Source organism: Danio rerio, chromosome 4 (assembly GCF_052040795.2).
Source record: "Danio rerio strain M-AB ecotype USA chromosome 4, GRCz13ab, whole genome shotgun sequence".
Taxonomy (NCBI): Eukaryota; Metazoa; Chordata; class Actinopteri; order Cypriniformes; family Danionidae; genus Danio; species Danio rerio.
In genome coordinates, this window is record NC_141024.2 from 61,183,144 (window position 1) to 61,197,838 (window position 14,695).

Below are 14,695 nucleotides of genomic sequence, written 5' to 3' on the forward strand. Positions count from 1 at the left end.
GTGATTTTTCAAAAAATTTTCATTTTTTGGGATTTTTCAAAAAATTTTCATTTTTTGCGATTTTTCAAAAATTTTTCATTTTTTGTTATTTTTTGAGATATTTGAAAAAAAATTTCATTTTTTGGGATTTTTCAAAAAATTTTCATTTTTTGCGATTTTTCAAAAAATTTTCATTTTTTGTTATTTTTTGAGATATTTGAAAAAAAATTTCATTTTTTGTGATTTTTTGCGATTTTTCAAAAAATTTTCATTTTTTGCGATTTTTCAAAAAAAATTCATTTTTTGTCATTTTTCAAAAAAATGTCATTTTTTGCGATTTTTCAAAAAATTTTCATTTTTTGGGATTTTTCAAAAAATTTTCATTTTTTGTTATTTTTTGAGATATTTGAAAAAATTTTTCATTTTTTGCGATTTTTTAAAAAAAATTCTTTTTTTGTGATTTTTCAAAAAAATGTCATTTTTTGCGATTTTTCAAAAAAAATACATTTTTTGCTATTTTTCAAAAAATTTAATTTTTTGCGATTTTTCAAAAAAATATATTTTGCGATTTTTCAAAAAAAATCATTTTTTGCGATTTTTTTTGCGATTTTTCAAAATTTCATTTTTTTGCGATTTTTCAAAAATTTTAAATTTTTTGCAATTTTTCAAAAAAATTTCATTTTTTGCGATTTTTCAAAAAATTTTCATTTTTTTCGATTTTTCAAAAAATTTCATTTTTTGCGATTTTTCAAAAAAATTTATTTTGCGACTTTTCAAAAAAAATTCATTTTTTGCGATTTTTCAAAAAAAAATAATTTTTTGCGATTTTTCAAAAAATTTTATTTTTTGCAATTTTTCAAAAAAATTTCATTTTTTGCAATTTTTCAAAAAGTTTTCTTTTTTTGCGATTTTTCACAAAAATTTTCATGTTTTGCGATTTTTCAAAAAATTTTCATTTTTTGCGATTTTTCAAAAAATTTTCATGTTTTGTGATTTTTCAAACAATTTTATTTTTTGCAATTTTTCAAAAAATTTTCATTTTTTGTGATTTTTAGCGATTTTTCAAAAAATCTTCATTTTTTGCGATTTTTCAAAATTTTTTTTATTTTTTGCGATTTTTCAACAATTTTCATTTTTTGCGATTTTTCAAAAAAAAATTATTTTTTGCGATTTTTAAAATTTTTTCATATTGTGATTTTTTGCGATTTTTCAAAAAAATTAAATTTTTTGCGATTTTTCAAAAAATGTAAATTTTTTGTGATTTTTTGCGATTTTTTTTTTAAATTTCATTTTTTGTGATTTTTTGCGATTTTTCAAAAAATTTTCATTTTTTGTGATTTTTTGCGATTTTTTAAAAAATTTTCATTTTTTGTGATTTTTTGCGATTTTTCTAAAAATTTTCATTTTTTGTGATTTTTTGTGATTTTTTTGCGATTTTTCCCAAAAATTTCATTTTTTGCGATTTTTCAACAATTTTTCATTTTTTGCCATTTTTCCAAAATTTTTCATTTTTTGTGAATTTTCACGAATTTTTTTTTGTTATTTTTCAAAAAATTTCATTTTTTGCGATTTTTCAAAATTTCATTTTTTGCGATTTTTCAAAAAATTTTAATTTGCGATTTTTCAAAAAAATTTCATTTTTTTATTTTTCAAAAAAATTATTTTTGTGATTTTTGTGATATTTGAAAAAATTTCGATTTTTTTGTTATTTTTCAAAAAATTTTCATTTTTTGTGGAATTTTCAAATTTTTATTTTTTGTTGTTTTTCAAAAAAAATCATTTTTTGCGATTTTTTGTGATTTTTCAAAAAATGTTCATTTTTGTTATTTTCAAAAAAATTATTTTTTGTGATATTTGAAAAAATTTCAATTTTTTGTTATTTTTCAAAAAATTTTCATTTTTTTGGAATTTTCACAAACTTTTATTTTTTGTTGTTTTTCAAAAAAAATCATTTTTTGCGATTTTTCTAAAATGTTTCATTTTTTGCGATTTTTCAAAAATTTTTAATTTTTTGCGATTTTTCAAAAAATTTTCATTTTTGTGACTTTTTGCGTTTTTTCAAAAAAAATTCATTTTTTGCCATTTTTCAAAAAATTTTCATTTTTTGCGATTTTTCAAAAATTTTTCATTTTTTGCGATTTTTCAAAAAAAATTCATTTTCTGCGATTTTTCAAAAACTTCATTTTTGTGATTTTTTGCGTTTTTTCAAAAAAAATCATTTTTTGCCATTTTTCAAAAAACTTTCATTTTTTGCGATTTTTCAAAAAATGCTCATTTTTTGTGATTTTTCAAAATATGCTCATTTTTTGCGATTTTTCAAAAAATGTTCTAGTTTTGCGATTATTAAAAAAATATATTTTTTGTGATTTTTTGCGATTTTTCAAAAAATATATTTTTTTGTGATTTTTCGCGATTTTTCAAAAAAATGTATTTTTTGTGATTTTTTGCGATTTTTCAAAAATTTTTCATTTTTTGTGATTTTTTGCGATTTTTCAAATATTTTTCATATTTTGCGATTTTTCAAAAAATGTTTATGTTTTGCGATTTTTCAAAAAAAATTCATTTTTGTGATTTTTTGTGATTTTTCAAAAATTTTCATTTTTTGTAATTTTTTGTGATTTTTCAAAAAATTTTTATTTTTTGCGATTTTTCAAAAAATGTTCATGTTTTGCAATTTTTCAAAAAAAATTCATGTTTTGCGATTTTTCAAAAAATTTTCATTTTTTGTGATTTTTTGTGATTTTTCAAAAAATTTTCATTTTTTGTAATTTTTTGTGATTTTTCAAAAAATTTTAATTTGCGATTTTTCAAAAAAATTCATTTTTTTGTTATTTTTCAAAAAAATTCATTTTTTGTGATTTTTTGTGATATTTGAAAAAATTTTGATTTTTTTGTTATTTTTCAAAAAAATTTCATTTTTTTGTGGAATTTTCACAAATTTTTATTTTTTGCGATTTTTCAACATTTTTTAATTTTTTGCGTTATTCAAAAAATGTTCATTTTTTGTGATTTTTTTGCGATTTTTTAAAAAATTTTCTTTTTTGCGATTTTTCAAAAAATTAATTTTTTGCGAATTTTTAAAAATTTTTACTTTTTGTTATTTTTAAAAAATTTTAGATTTTTTGTTATTTTCCCAAAAAAATCTTTTTTTGTGATTTTTCCAAAAATTTTCATTTTTTGCGATTTTTCAAAAAATGCTAATTTTTTGTGATTTTTCAATATGCTCATTTTTTGCGATTTTTCAAAAAATGTTCTAGTTTTGCGATTTTTCATTTTTGTGATTTTTTGCCATTTTTTTTTTTTAAATTATTTTTTGTGATTTTTTGCAATTTTTCAAAAAATTTTCATTTTTTGTGATTTTTTGCGATTTTTTTAAAAATTTTGATTTTTTGTGATTTTTGAAAAAATGTTCATGTTTTCCGATTTTTCAAAAAATGTTCATGTTTTGCAATTTTTTTAAAAAAAATTAATTTTGTGTGAATTTTCAAAAATGTAATTTTTTTTAAATTTTATATTTTTTATTTTTTGTGATTTTTTTATTTTTGTGCTTTTTCAAGATTTTATAATTTTTCGTGATTTTTCTTGATCTTTCAAGATTTTTTCATTTTTCAATATTTTTCGATTTCTCGAGATTTTTCGTGACACTGAAGCGGTTCCAGCAGTACATTCTCAGCAAAGAGATAGGCTTTATTTTATTTTTTAAATACTTTTTTAAAAATATATATCATGCTGGCAACATTTTAATGCAAACTACAACTTGTAACTCACAGAAACCCCCAAAGGACAGGCCTCTTCCTGCAGTGGCGGCCAGCTCCAGCTCATCGGGTTCTAGAGGTGACGGTGGATGAGCAGATGATGCGCTACTTGTGAAAAAACCTCAATGCTTTTGAAGCACAAGGTGCACAGCAAATTCATTGGTGTTCAATTTTTAAGTGTTGTGGTAATTCAGAGTGAAGTGTCAAAATTCTAGAGTTATATAAAGTGTCATACACTAAAGCTTCAGCAGCTCTTTATGACACACAGACATCAAGAATCAGGATATGAACCTCAACCATGGTTGCTAAAAAGAAAAAAGCTGCATATTTCATGCTGGGTGCCAGCATAGTACAAAGCTCCCAGCATGCATTGCATCATAAATAAATTATGCAGCTTTATGTTGTTACAATCTCTTTCTTTTTATTTATTTTGTGTTGTGTTTGGGAGGTAATATTTCAGTAGTTTTTTTAATTGATTTTTATTTTTTTTGTTTGTCACCATTATTGAGATTCAAAGACTAATTGTTGATGTCTGTGTGTTTTTAAGTGCTGCCATAGATCAAACATTCACATTGTAAATCATTCTTTTAAAGTCATTAATTGTTAAAGCTTCAGTGGTTTCATTTATGTATTTTATTTATTTCACACACATAACTAATGTGACACTGAATTAGAAAACAAGCAGGAGAAGATGGCTTTGATATCATAGTTAATCTCTTCAGACTGACTCTTACATTTTCTTTTGAATTTTCATGCTACATGTAAGAATAGTGTGATTAGCACTAATAATTATAGCATCCAAATAAAAAAAAAATTTTATAGCAAGAAGTTGAAGAACCCTACTAAAGCAGACTCTGTCCTCCATCATGGTGACTTCAAATGAACAACAGAAATTTCATAAAGAGCTTTTGTTCACATGACAGAATTAAAGCCAAAGCTCAGTAATAAGTGAAGCTCCATGATGAGTTGTTTAATGTGATGAGTTGTTTTAAAGATGTTGAAAATAAAAATAAATTTTATTGTGTAATTTGTTAATTTTTTTTATTCATTATTATTTTATTTAAAGTTTTATTCTCAGTTGATTTCATCTTTGGTTTTGGCTACTGCTGCCAGTATTTTGATATACATTTTACATATATTTTACACAATAAGAGTTTGCTAATTAACACTCTCTGAGTGGTAATTTTTTTAAACACTTTCAAAAGTGTTATTTTAACACTTTTTATAGTGGTTCCCATATAAACACTGAGGGAGTGTTAATTTGAACTCTAAGGTAGTTAAATCTACAATCTAAAATTTGCAGTGTGTATAACCCTTTATTATTGTCTTTAATTGTTTATGTACCATAGCATAATCAATTAAACACAACATCAAAACACTGTGCTGATGAGATTGTCTTCTTGCTGCTTTGACACTGACTTTTGCCTATCTTGTGTTTTTTTTTTGTCCTTCTTTAGCAGTTGAGGACAAAGGCGGTCTGCCGAAGAAACCACTCAGCTCCTCTGAAAGACAAGGTATATCACATAATCAATGTCACTTATTAACATTTATTCATACTGTTGCAGCATGAAGTACAGTTGAGGGCGCTCCTGTGAAATATTTATTCAAGGTAATGGAGCAAGGACATTTTCACAGTACTTACGATAGTATATTATCTTCTGAAGAAAGTTTTATTTGTTTTATTATTTATGTTTTTCTATTGGCTACAGAACAAACAGTGTTAAGCTAGTTAAGCCTTTACTTTCTCAATCTGAATATGGTAGCACTTCAGTATAATAGTCCTTTAGTTAATCAATTTACTAACACTAAGTGTCACCAATCTTGTGCCGCCTTTATTAATATCAGTTCAACATTAATGCATTATTAAAATCCAAAGTTGTGCTTGTTGACATTATTTCATGCACAGTGCATTAATGAACTAACGTTATTTAACTTAAACATTAAATCGTTAACAAAGATGAATGAATACTGTAATTAATGTATTAAACTTCTAAGTCATGTCAGTAAATGCATTAACTAATATTAACTAATGGACTATTACTCTAAAGTGTTACCTTAAAGGGTGACACTTTACAATAGAGGTTGGGCTGTCATCATGTGTCCTTGTGGCATAGTTTACAGTATAAAATGTAATCTGCGAGCAGAAAGTCCACGGGATTTTGCAGATATGCTTCTGTCTTGGAAGCATCTGCCAAATGTTGTTATTTATGACTTTGCCCGTGGACTGTCCACCCACACAAATTTGAGGCAACCCATAACTTTCACACCTTTCGAGGGAAGGTTACTCGAACCAACCACTGAAAATATTGCAAAAGCAAAATCAGGAAAATTACAGGTAACTCTGCCATGGCTCACTGCAAAAAAGCAAAGTCCAGATCCGGATGGTCATCCAATAACTGGTTCTGCAGAACACTATGTTCTGTATGACCGCTTTCACGAAGACAACACAAAAGATCCTCGTGATTCACTGAGGAAGCTTCGTCTTGTGCCTCAACTAGCTGGCAAAGTTAACAGTCAGGCTGCAGAACAGCTTTTTTCAAAGCTAAAGAAAAATAACTACTTTATGAACATGGCATTGCCATCCACACATGTTTTCCTCATGCGAAACATCATCCACCATTACAATGTCAGAAAAAACGAGAAACGTCTTCATGACATAAAAAAGGAATTCAACACAAACATTCACATGAATGACCACAGCCAGATTGTGTTAGGTAATGTTTCCCTTACTTTGTAACAAATACATCAATATATCCATAACTGTACTTATGTGTATATTTGTATTTATAGAAAATCCATCCTCCACAGAGAAATGCATGGACATGTCACTTGGTAATTTGACTGTTCTTTCCAGTTGCTCAGTGTCAAGTTTCTGTTCACTAATTATTATGTGTTATTTTCTAATTTTGATGCTTTAATGTACTCTAAGGACCACTGACAGCACTGCCAGAAAATATTGTGACTTTACAAACGACCGCTGCATCACCAGGCATAACATCAGTCACATCTCCTCTGTCATCAGTACCAATTACAGAAAAAACAGCTTGTGAACCTACCACTCTTCTGAATTTTTTGGAACCTACTAAGCCTTGGGAGAGGGACTGGCATCCATTACAAGAGAAACTAGTGAACAATTACCATTACATACAAACGCACACACACACACACACACACACACACATATTTATTGTTATTATTATTACAGCTTGATTATGTGCTGGACCGAAATCGCCCTGGCAGTGAAATAATTGTGAAGGAGGGGCAAGTGTGCCTTATTCGAGAAGAATTTTGGAGCCTTGGATTGTTGAGGGACATGGACTCCCATGTAAGCAGTCTGTTTTTTTATTATAACTTATTTTTAATTAAAAACATTGATTTAAGTATTTATTGCAGATTGGAAACGCCTGCATGAAGCTTATTTGTGAAATGGCTCGACAAATTGTATGTACTATAAAACATAATATTTATATAGATTGTTTTAACTTGATCCAAATTTAAAAAAAAAAAACAATTTCTAAACTGTGTGAAAATGTTCATGTCATTGTCAACAGTTTCTTTTTATTCATGTAGGGCAAGGACATATACATTGAGGACTTTTATGTTGTCTCTGTGTGGAAAGAAACTCCTAACAACATTGTTAATGGATTACCGGTGCGTGTATGTACTGTATTTACTGTGTGAGAAGTACAAACTAAATTAAACGACATAACTGTCCTGATCAATTCTAGGAAGATGCAGACTTGAAAGACCTGTTAGCCTTTCCAGCATGGACAAATGCCAATGGACCAGACCACTTGGTTGTCTGTGTAAGAAAATATTGAAATGTCTAGTGCATACAATAATTGGTATTGCAATGTGTGTGTTTCTAAAATAAAACACTGAAAAATCTTGGAAGAAGCAATAATGTTCAAATGAAATATTTTTACACCTTTAACATTGTAGATAATGATGCCGCTTCGAAGAGAGATGGTGTTCTTAGACTCTCTGTACGCAGAGCATGAATCAGGATTTGGAGATGAGGAATACAGGGCAATTTTTAGGTCTATCAATAAACTAAGACGTTTCAGCCTTTATGTGATATATGGCTACGTTCCTATAGCCATTTCTATTTATTTCCTAACCGTGTAGTTCTGTCACTTTTGGCTACGTTCCTATAGCCGTTTCTTGAACTTCTGGCTATGTTCATCTAGCCTTTTTTATGCATGGTGTTCTAGAGTTGAGGTGAGCTGTAATTGTTAGTATTACTACTATGTTTTGTTTACAGGAAAATTTCTTACCAAGTGGATCATGGGACATGGTCTGAAAAGACTGGATATGATTTTCCAGTGAGGAATCAACTTAAAAAATATATATATATTATTTGGCTTTTACAACAATTAAATTTTTTGTACATTATTCTAAAATAAAATTGATTTGCTTTGCCTATTTTAGGCTTTGCCACGTCAGACAAGAGGGAATGATTGTGGTGTTTTTGTACTCATGGTAAGATATAAATTTCACTATATATTGACTATACTATACTATAAATTGATTTAAAGATTTTGTAAACATTGTAAATGACTGTGGCTTCTCTCTTTTCAGTACACCCTCTCAATGGTGTGTGGCATTGGGTTTCAACTCCAGGAGGTATTATTTTATTATTTATGTAACTTTATTTTGTTGGTGCTTTTCTTAATCATAGCTAAAATGTAACTATTTTAGTGTATATTATCTTGCTTTCTTCTAAGCAACATATCTTTTAAAAAAAGGGGCATGGTTATTGCAAGCACACCCAACATCATGTATTAACAAAAACATGTTGGTTAACTGTCAGACTAAACAGTCTTTCTTTCAGATGGATATACCTATCATCCGTCAGTGGTGGTGCCTTCTACTCATGGAACAATTTCAAATTGATGGGTATGTCAGTAATTATTTATTTTTCTTGTAAATCTGTAAAATTAAAAATTTATATTGTGTCAATACAACAACTTGTAACATGAATAACAAAACATACTTAAAATCTCTTTTACCGGTGACCAGTATGTCACCGACTCGGTCCCAGTAACTCCCCTCGCTGGCCAGCAGAGGCCACCATCTCCGGACTTTTAGCATTACGTAATCCATCTACACTGATTGCGCATACACCTGATTGGAATCTGGCTAATGACCCACGTACCTCTTATAAGCCGCACTCAAACACTCGTTCAAGGCGAAGTCTTGTTTAGCCCCGGCCAGCATTTCTGAGCATTATCTCCAGCCTGATCTCCTGTGCACGACTCCAGCCTGTCTCTTACTTTGCTTCGCCTTCTGCCTGCCCACGACCCACGCTTGTTATACGGACTCTGACTCTCTCTCTGCCTGCCCACGAACCACGCCTGTTATACGAACTCTGATCCTTGCTGCCTGCCCTTGAGCCAAGCCTGCATAACGGATCCTGGTTCTCGCTCACTCCCTTCCACTCATGCCTGGTAACTCACTCTGTGTCTGTTCATCATCAGTCTTGATACCCATACTACTACTGTGGATGTGTGTGTGCACTCCGGTGCATATTGTGTGTTTGAGTGAAGTTGTGATTAATAAATACTGCATAATGGATCCCTCCGTGTCAGTCTCCTCGTTACACGTAATTATGGATTTTGTCTTGTCTTGTTATTAAAAGCTATGGGCACAGATTTGCTTTCTGGACTGAGGAGGCAAGAAGTGTCTTGGATGGAAAGATTCTGCTCCTTTTTAGGGTGAAAAGAAAAACCACATCCAATCTTCCGGCACATGTCCAAGCAGTTCAAGATCGGGAAAGGAATGACAAAAGATTAGTGGACTTGATTATCACATCAAAATCAGCAGAGCAGCATTTGGTGGTATAGATGGTTCCACTTTAAATTACTCCTCTAGACTCTGAGTATGGTTGACTTAAATATAGTCAAGTGACAATTTAACTATTATTTGCCAAATATAATTAATTACTTGTGCATTTACATATGAAATATAATTTCCTTCTATGGCCCAAAGGATATACTCGGTGGGAAAAGGTCAAATTGGTTTCCACTAAAACCCCGTTCTCAAGTGCCTGTCTACATTGAGAATGAGCAGTCCCAGTCAATCATTTGTGACTATATCAGAGGAATTCTTAATAAAACCAAAACACAGCTGACCTTAAATGATGAGGTGGAGTTCATTTGTGGATGTCTTCTCCCAGAGGTAATCACAAAACATGTATGTACATGAGCATGCTTATGTTCTGCAGTGTGTGTTTTATTTTATTAATTGGTTTATCTGTATGTTTGTACAGGCCATAACTTATGGCATTTCCGAGTTACAAGGCTTGTCTTGGCAGGAGGCTGAAGATGTCTTCCTCCAGGGCCCCATTTATCACGCAAGGTATGTTTACATTTTTTTTTTGTACAAAAGCTGTTAAGTTTTTATGTTAAACACAATTTCTGACAACAGCATTTTTTTTTTTTATTTTAGTGAAGTTGAGAAATTTAACAGAAGAATTGCTCGAGATATGAAAAATCTCCCCAACAAGAATTTAAAGCATTTTATTTTATATGTAATAAATACATTAATAATCCAAGTATTGTTTTTCACAATTTTTCTCAGCATTTTTTACAGCTCGATGACTTGTAGGACCTCATGAAAATTTATAAAAAAATAAAGTTTGGTGTGAGAAAATTACTCCGAGTACTATCATTTATTCTGTGAATAATAAGATAATGTTCATTCCCTCAACTCAATACTAAAGAGTTTGATAAATCCTTAATGATCTAAAAACAAAAAACAACAACAAAAACAATAAATGACTGAAAATATTTGAGTAACTGAACAATATCTATTTACAAATACAGTTAATTAAAATACAACAGACTTAATGCATTAAATTATAATCTAGTATGTTTAATATTTTATATAATAATGTATTCAATCATAGTGCAATAATTTAGAGTAGAAAAATAGTGTAATTTATAAATCAATGAATTCAGGTTAGGCAATTTTTCCAACAGCAGGTGGCACTGTCTGAAAAAACGATAGGTCTGGAAGTGTTGGTCTGAGCGAGCAGGTCTGAGCGTGCGGTTGGGTCTCGGGGCCTGCAGCTTCATAATGTTGCCACAGAGACTTAGGGAATGGTCACCTACAGTGGTAGAAACGCGGAACTTTGTCTAGACACTGTTAACTGTGATACCTTCCCTACCCATGACAATGTTCTGCTAAATCCTGATTTTATCTTGTAACGCTGGACAGAATGTGGCCCAGGATCTTTGTCCAGTGCACGTGTTAGCAGTTGCAAGGCAGCAAAATTGATCCGTCCCTGGGTGGGCTTGAACCACCAACCTTTCAATTAACAGCCGAATGCGCTAACCGATTGTGCCACAGAGACTTAATGAAAAGTCACCTACAGTGGTAGAAACGCGGAACTTTGTCTCAAAAGATCTGCTATATGAACCCTAATGTAATCTTGCTGAGAGAGAGAGAGAGAAAAGTGACAGAAATGCCCAACGTGGGGCTTGAACCCACGACCCTGACATTAAGAGTCTCATGCTCTACCGACTGAGCTAGCCAGGCGGATGAGGAGTTCCCACTAAAACTAGACACTGTTAACAGTAATACCTTCCCTACCTGTGACAATCTTCTGCTAAATCCTGATTTCATCTTGTAACGCTGGACAGAATGTGGCCCAGGATCTATGTCCAGTGCACGTGTTAGCAGTTGCAAGGCAGCAAACTGCCTAATTCGTCCCTGGGTGGGCTTGAACCACCAACCTTTCAGTTAACAGCCGAACACGCTAACCGATTGCGCTACAGAGACTTAGTGAAAAGTCACCTACAGTGGTAGAAACGCGTAACTTTGTCTCAAAGTCTGCTACATGAACCCTAATGTAAGTTTGCTGGGATAGAGAGAGAAAAGTAACAGGAACGCCCAACGTGGGGCTCGAACCCACGACCCTGACATTAAAAGTCTCATGCTCTACCGACTGAGCTAGCCGGGATGATGACAAACTCTTTTAGGAACCAGAAACCGTTTACAGTAATACCTTCCCTACCCGTGACAATGTTCTGCTAAATCCTGATTTCATCTTGTAACGCTGGACAGAATGTGGCCCAGGATCTATGTCCAGTGCACATGTTAGCAGTTGCAAGGCAGCAAAATGCCTAATTCGTCCCTGGGTGGGCTTCAACCACCAACCTTTAAGTTAACAGCCTAACGCGCTAACTGATTGCGCCACAGAGACTTGGTGAAAGGTCACCTACAGTGGTAGAAACGCGGAACTTTGTCTCAAAAGGTCTGCTATATGAACCCTAATGTAAGTTTGCTGAGAGAGAGAGAGAAAAGTAACAGAAATGCCCAACGTGGGGCTCAAACCCACGACCCTGACATTAAGTGTCTCATGCTCTACCAACTGAGCTAGCCAGGCGGGTAAGGAGCCCCCACTAGAACTAGACACTGTTAACAGTAATACCTTCCCTAACGTGACAATATTCTGCTAAATCCTGATTTCATCTTGTAACGCTGGACAGAATGTGGCCCAGGATCTATGTCCAGTGCACGTGTTAGCAGTTGCAAGGCAGCAAAAGGCCTAATTCGTCCCTGGGTGGGCTTGAACCACCAACCTTTCAGTTAACAGCCGAACGCGCTAACCGATTGCGCCACAGAGACTTAGTGAAAAGTCACCTACAGTGATAGAAACGCGTAACTTTGTCTCAAAGTCTGCTACGTGAACCATAATGTAAGTTTGCTGGGAGAGAGAGAGAAAAGTAACAGGAACGCCCAACGTGGGGCTCGAACCCACGACCCTGAGATTAAGAGTCTCATGCTCTACCGGCTGAGCTAGCCGGGCTGATGAGAAGCTCTTTTAGGAACCAGAAACCGTTTACAGTAATACCTTCCCTACCCGTGACAATGTTCTGCTAAATCCTGATTTCATCTTGTAACGCTGGACAGAATGTGGCCCAGGATCTATGTCCAGTGCACATGTTAGCAGTTGCAAGGCAGCAAAATGCCTAATTCGTCCCTGGGTGGGCTTCAACCACCAACCTTTCAGTTAACAGCCTAACGCGCTAACTGATTGCGCCACAGAGACTTAGCGAAAGGTCACCTACAGTGGTAGAAACGCGGAACTTTGTCTCAAAAGGTCTGCTATATGAACCCTAATGTAAGTTTGCTGAGAGAGAGAGAGAAAAGTAACAGAAATGCCCAACGTGGGGCTCAAACCCACGACCCTGACATTAAGTGTCTCATGCTCTACCGACTGAGCTAGCCAGGCGGATAAGGAGCCCCCACTAGAACTAGACACTGTTAACAGTAATACCTTCCCTAACGTGACAATATTCTGCTAAATCCTGATTTCATCTTGTAACGCTGGACAGAATGTGGCCCAGGATCTATGTCCAGTGCACGTGTTAGCAGTTGCAAGGCAGCAAAATGCCTAATTCGTCCCTGGGTGGGCTTGAACCACCAACCTTCCAGTTAACAGCCGAACGCGCTAACCGATTGCGCCACAGAGACTTAGTGAAAAGTCACCTACAGTGATAGAAACGCGTAACTTTGTCTCAAAGTCTGCTACATTAAAGCTTATGTAAGTTTGCTGGGAGAGAGAGAGAAAAGTAACCGAAACGCCCAACGTGGGGCTCGAACCCACGACCCTGAGATTAAGAGTCTCATGCTCTACCGACTGAGCTAGTCGGGCTGATGAGAAGCTCTTTTAGGAACCAGAAACCGTTTACAGTAATACCTTCCCTACCCGTGACAATCTTCTGCTAAATCCTGATTTCATCTTGTAACGCTGGACAGAATGTGGCCCAGGATCTATGTCCAGTGCACGTGTTAGCAGTTGCAAGGCAGCAAAATGCCTAATTCGTCCCTGGGTGGGCTTGAACCACCAACCTTTCAGTTAACAGCCGAACGCGCTAACTGATTGCGCCACAGAGACTTGGTGAAAGGTCACCTACAGTGGTAGAAACGCGGAACTTTGTCTCAAAAGGTCTGCTATATGAACCCTAATGTAAGTTTGCTGAGAGAGAGAGAGAAAAGTAACAGAAATGCCCAACGTGGGGCTCAAACCCACGACCCTGACATTAAGTGTCTCATGCTCTACCAACTGAGCTAGCCAGGCGAATAAGGAGCCCCCACTAGAACTAGACACTGTTAACAGTAATACCTTCCCTAACGTGACAATATTCTGCTAAATCCTGATTTCATCTTGTAACGCTGGACAGAATGTGGCCCAGGATCTATGTCCAGTGCACGTGTTAGCAGTTGCAAGGCAGCAAAATGCCTAATTCGTCCCTGGGTGGGCTTGAACCACCAACCTTTCAGTTAACAGCCGAACGCGCTAACCGATTGCGCCACAGAGACTTAGTAAAAAGTCACCTACAGTGATAGAAACGCGTAACTTTGTCTCAAAGTCTGCTACATTAAAGCTTATGTAAGTTTGCTGGGAGAGAGAGAGAAAAGTAACGGGAACGCCCAACGTGGGGCTCGAACCCACGACCCTGAGATTAAGAGTCTCATGCTCTACCGACTGAGCTAGCCGGGCTGATGAGAAGCTCTTTTAGGGAACAGAAACCGTTTACAGTAATACCTTCCCTACCCGTGACAATGTTCTGCTAAATCCTGATTTCATCTTGTAACGCTGGACAGAATGTGGCCCAGGATCTATGTCCAGTGCACATGTTAGCAGTTGCAAGGCAGCAAAATGCCTAATTCGTCCCTGGGTGGGCTTCAACCACCAACCTTTCAGTTAACAGCCTAACGCGCTAACTGATTGCGCCACAGAGACTTAGCGAAAGGTCACCTACAGTGGTAGAAACGCGGAACTTTGTCTCAAAAGGTCTGCTATATGAACCCTAATGTAAGTTTGCTGAGAGAGAGAGAGAAAAGTAACAGAAATGCCCAACGTGGGGCTCAAACCCACGACCCTGACATTAAGTGTCTCATGCTCTACCGACTGAGCTAGCCAGGCGGATAAGGAGCCCCCACTAGAA

General features: G+C 34.1%; 1 protein-coding gene and 5 non-coding genes across 7 annotated transcripts; 1 reads left to right on the top strand and 5 right to left on the bottom strand.

The window, feature by feature from the left end:
* Window positions 1-5,821: 5,821 nt before the first annotated feature.
* Window positions 5,822-11,693, top strand: LOC103910688 (putative PWWP domain-containing DNA repair factor 4). Of its 2 annotated transcripts, XM_087249998.2 has the most exons (13): window positions 5,822-7,059; window positions 7,128-7,175; window positions 7,305-7,385; window positions 7,463-7,540; window positions 7,677-7,774; window positions 7,999-8,059; window positions 8,166-8,216; window positions 8,316-8,360; window positions 8,569-8,633; window positions 9,376-9,574; window positions 9,726-9,914; window positions 10,006-10,094; window positions 10,185-11,693. In XM_087249998.2, exons 1-13 carry the CDS (start codon window positions 7,048-7,050, stop codon window positions 10,351-10,353), a joined length of 1,185 nt encoding a protein of 394 aa, XP_087106124.1. In that variant the 5' UTR covers window positions 5,822-7,047; the 3' UTR covers window positions 10,354-11,693. The 2 variants fall into 2 exon arrangements, with proteins under 2 accessions (XP_087106124.1, XP_087106123.1); XM_087249997.1 differs by lacking the exons at window positions 9,376-9,574; window positions 9,726-9,914; window positions 10,006-10,094; window positions 10,185-11,693 and having other exon boundaries at window positions 5,822-6,448; window positions 6,525-6,566; window positions 6,664-6,860; window positions 6,940-7,059; window positions 8,569-9,311.
* Window positions 11,694-12,294: 601 nt separating this feature from the next.
* On the bottom strand, window positions 12,295-12,368 carry trnan-guu (transfer RNA asparagine (anticodon GUU)). Its single transcript has one exon. It is a non-coding gene; the product is annotated as a tRNA-Asn (tRNA).
* Window positions 12,369-12,476: 108 nt separating this feature from the next.
* Window positions 12,477-12,549, bottom strand: trnak-cuu (transfer RNA lysine (anticodon CUU)). Its single transcript has one exon. It is a non-coding gene; the product is annotated as a tRNA-Lys (tRNA).
* A 776-nt stretch (window positions 12,550-13,325) lies between these two features.
* trnak-cuu (transfer RNA lysine (anticodon CUU)) lies at window positions 13,326-13,398 on the bottom strand. The gene has a single exon. It is a non-coding gene; the product is annotated as a tRNA-Lys (tRNA).
* A 594-nt stretch (window positions 13,399-13,992) lies between these two features.
* trnan-guu (transfer RNA asparagine (anticodon GUU)) lies at window positions 13,993-14,066 on the bottom strand. The gene has a single exon. It is a non-coding gene; the product is annotated as a tRNA-Asn (tRNA).
* A 108-nt stretch (window positions 14,067-14,174) lies between these two features.
* trnak-cuu (transfer RNA lysine (anticodon CUU)) lies at window positions 14,175-14,247 on the bottom strand. Its single transcript has one exon. It is a non-coding gene; the product is annotated as a tRNA-Lys (tRNA).
* Between the last annotated feature and the right edge of the window lie 448 nt (window positions 14,248-14,695).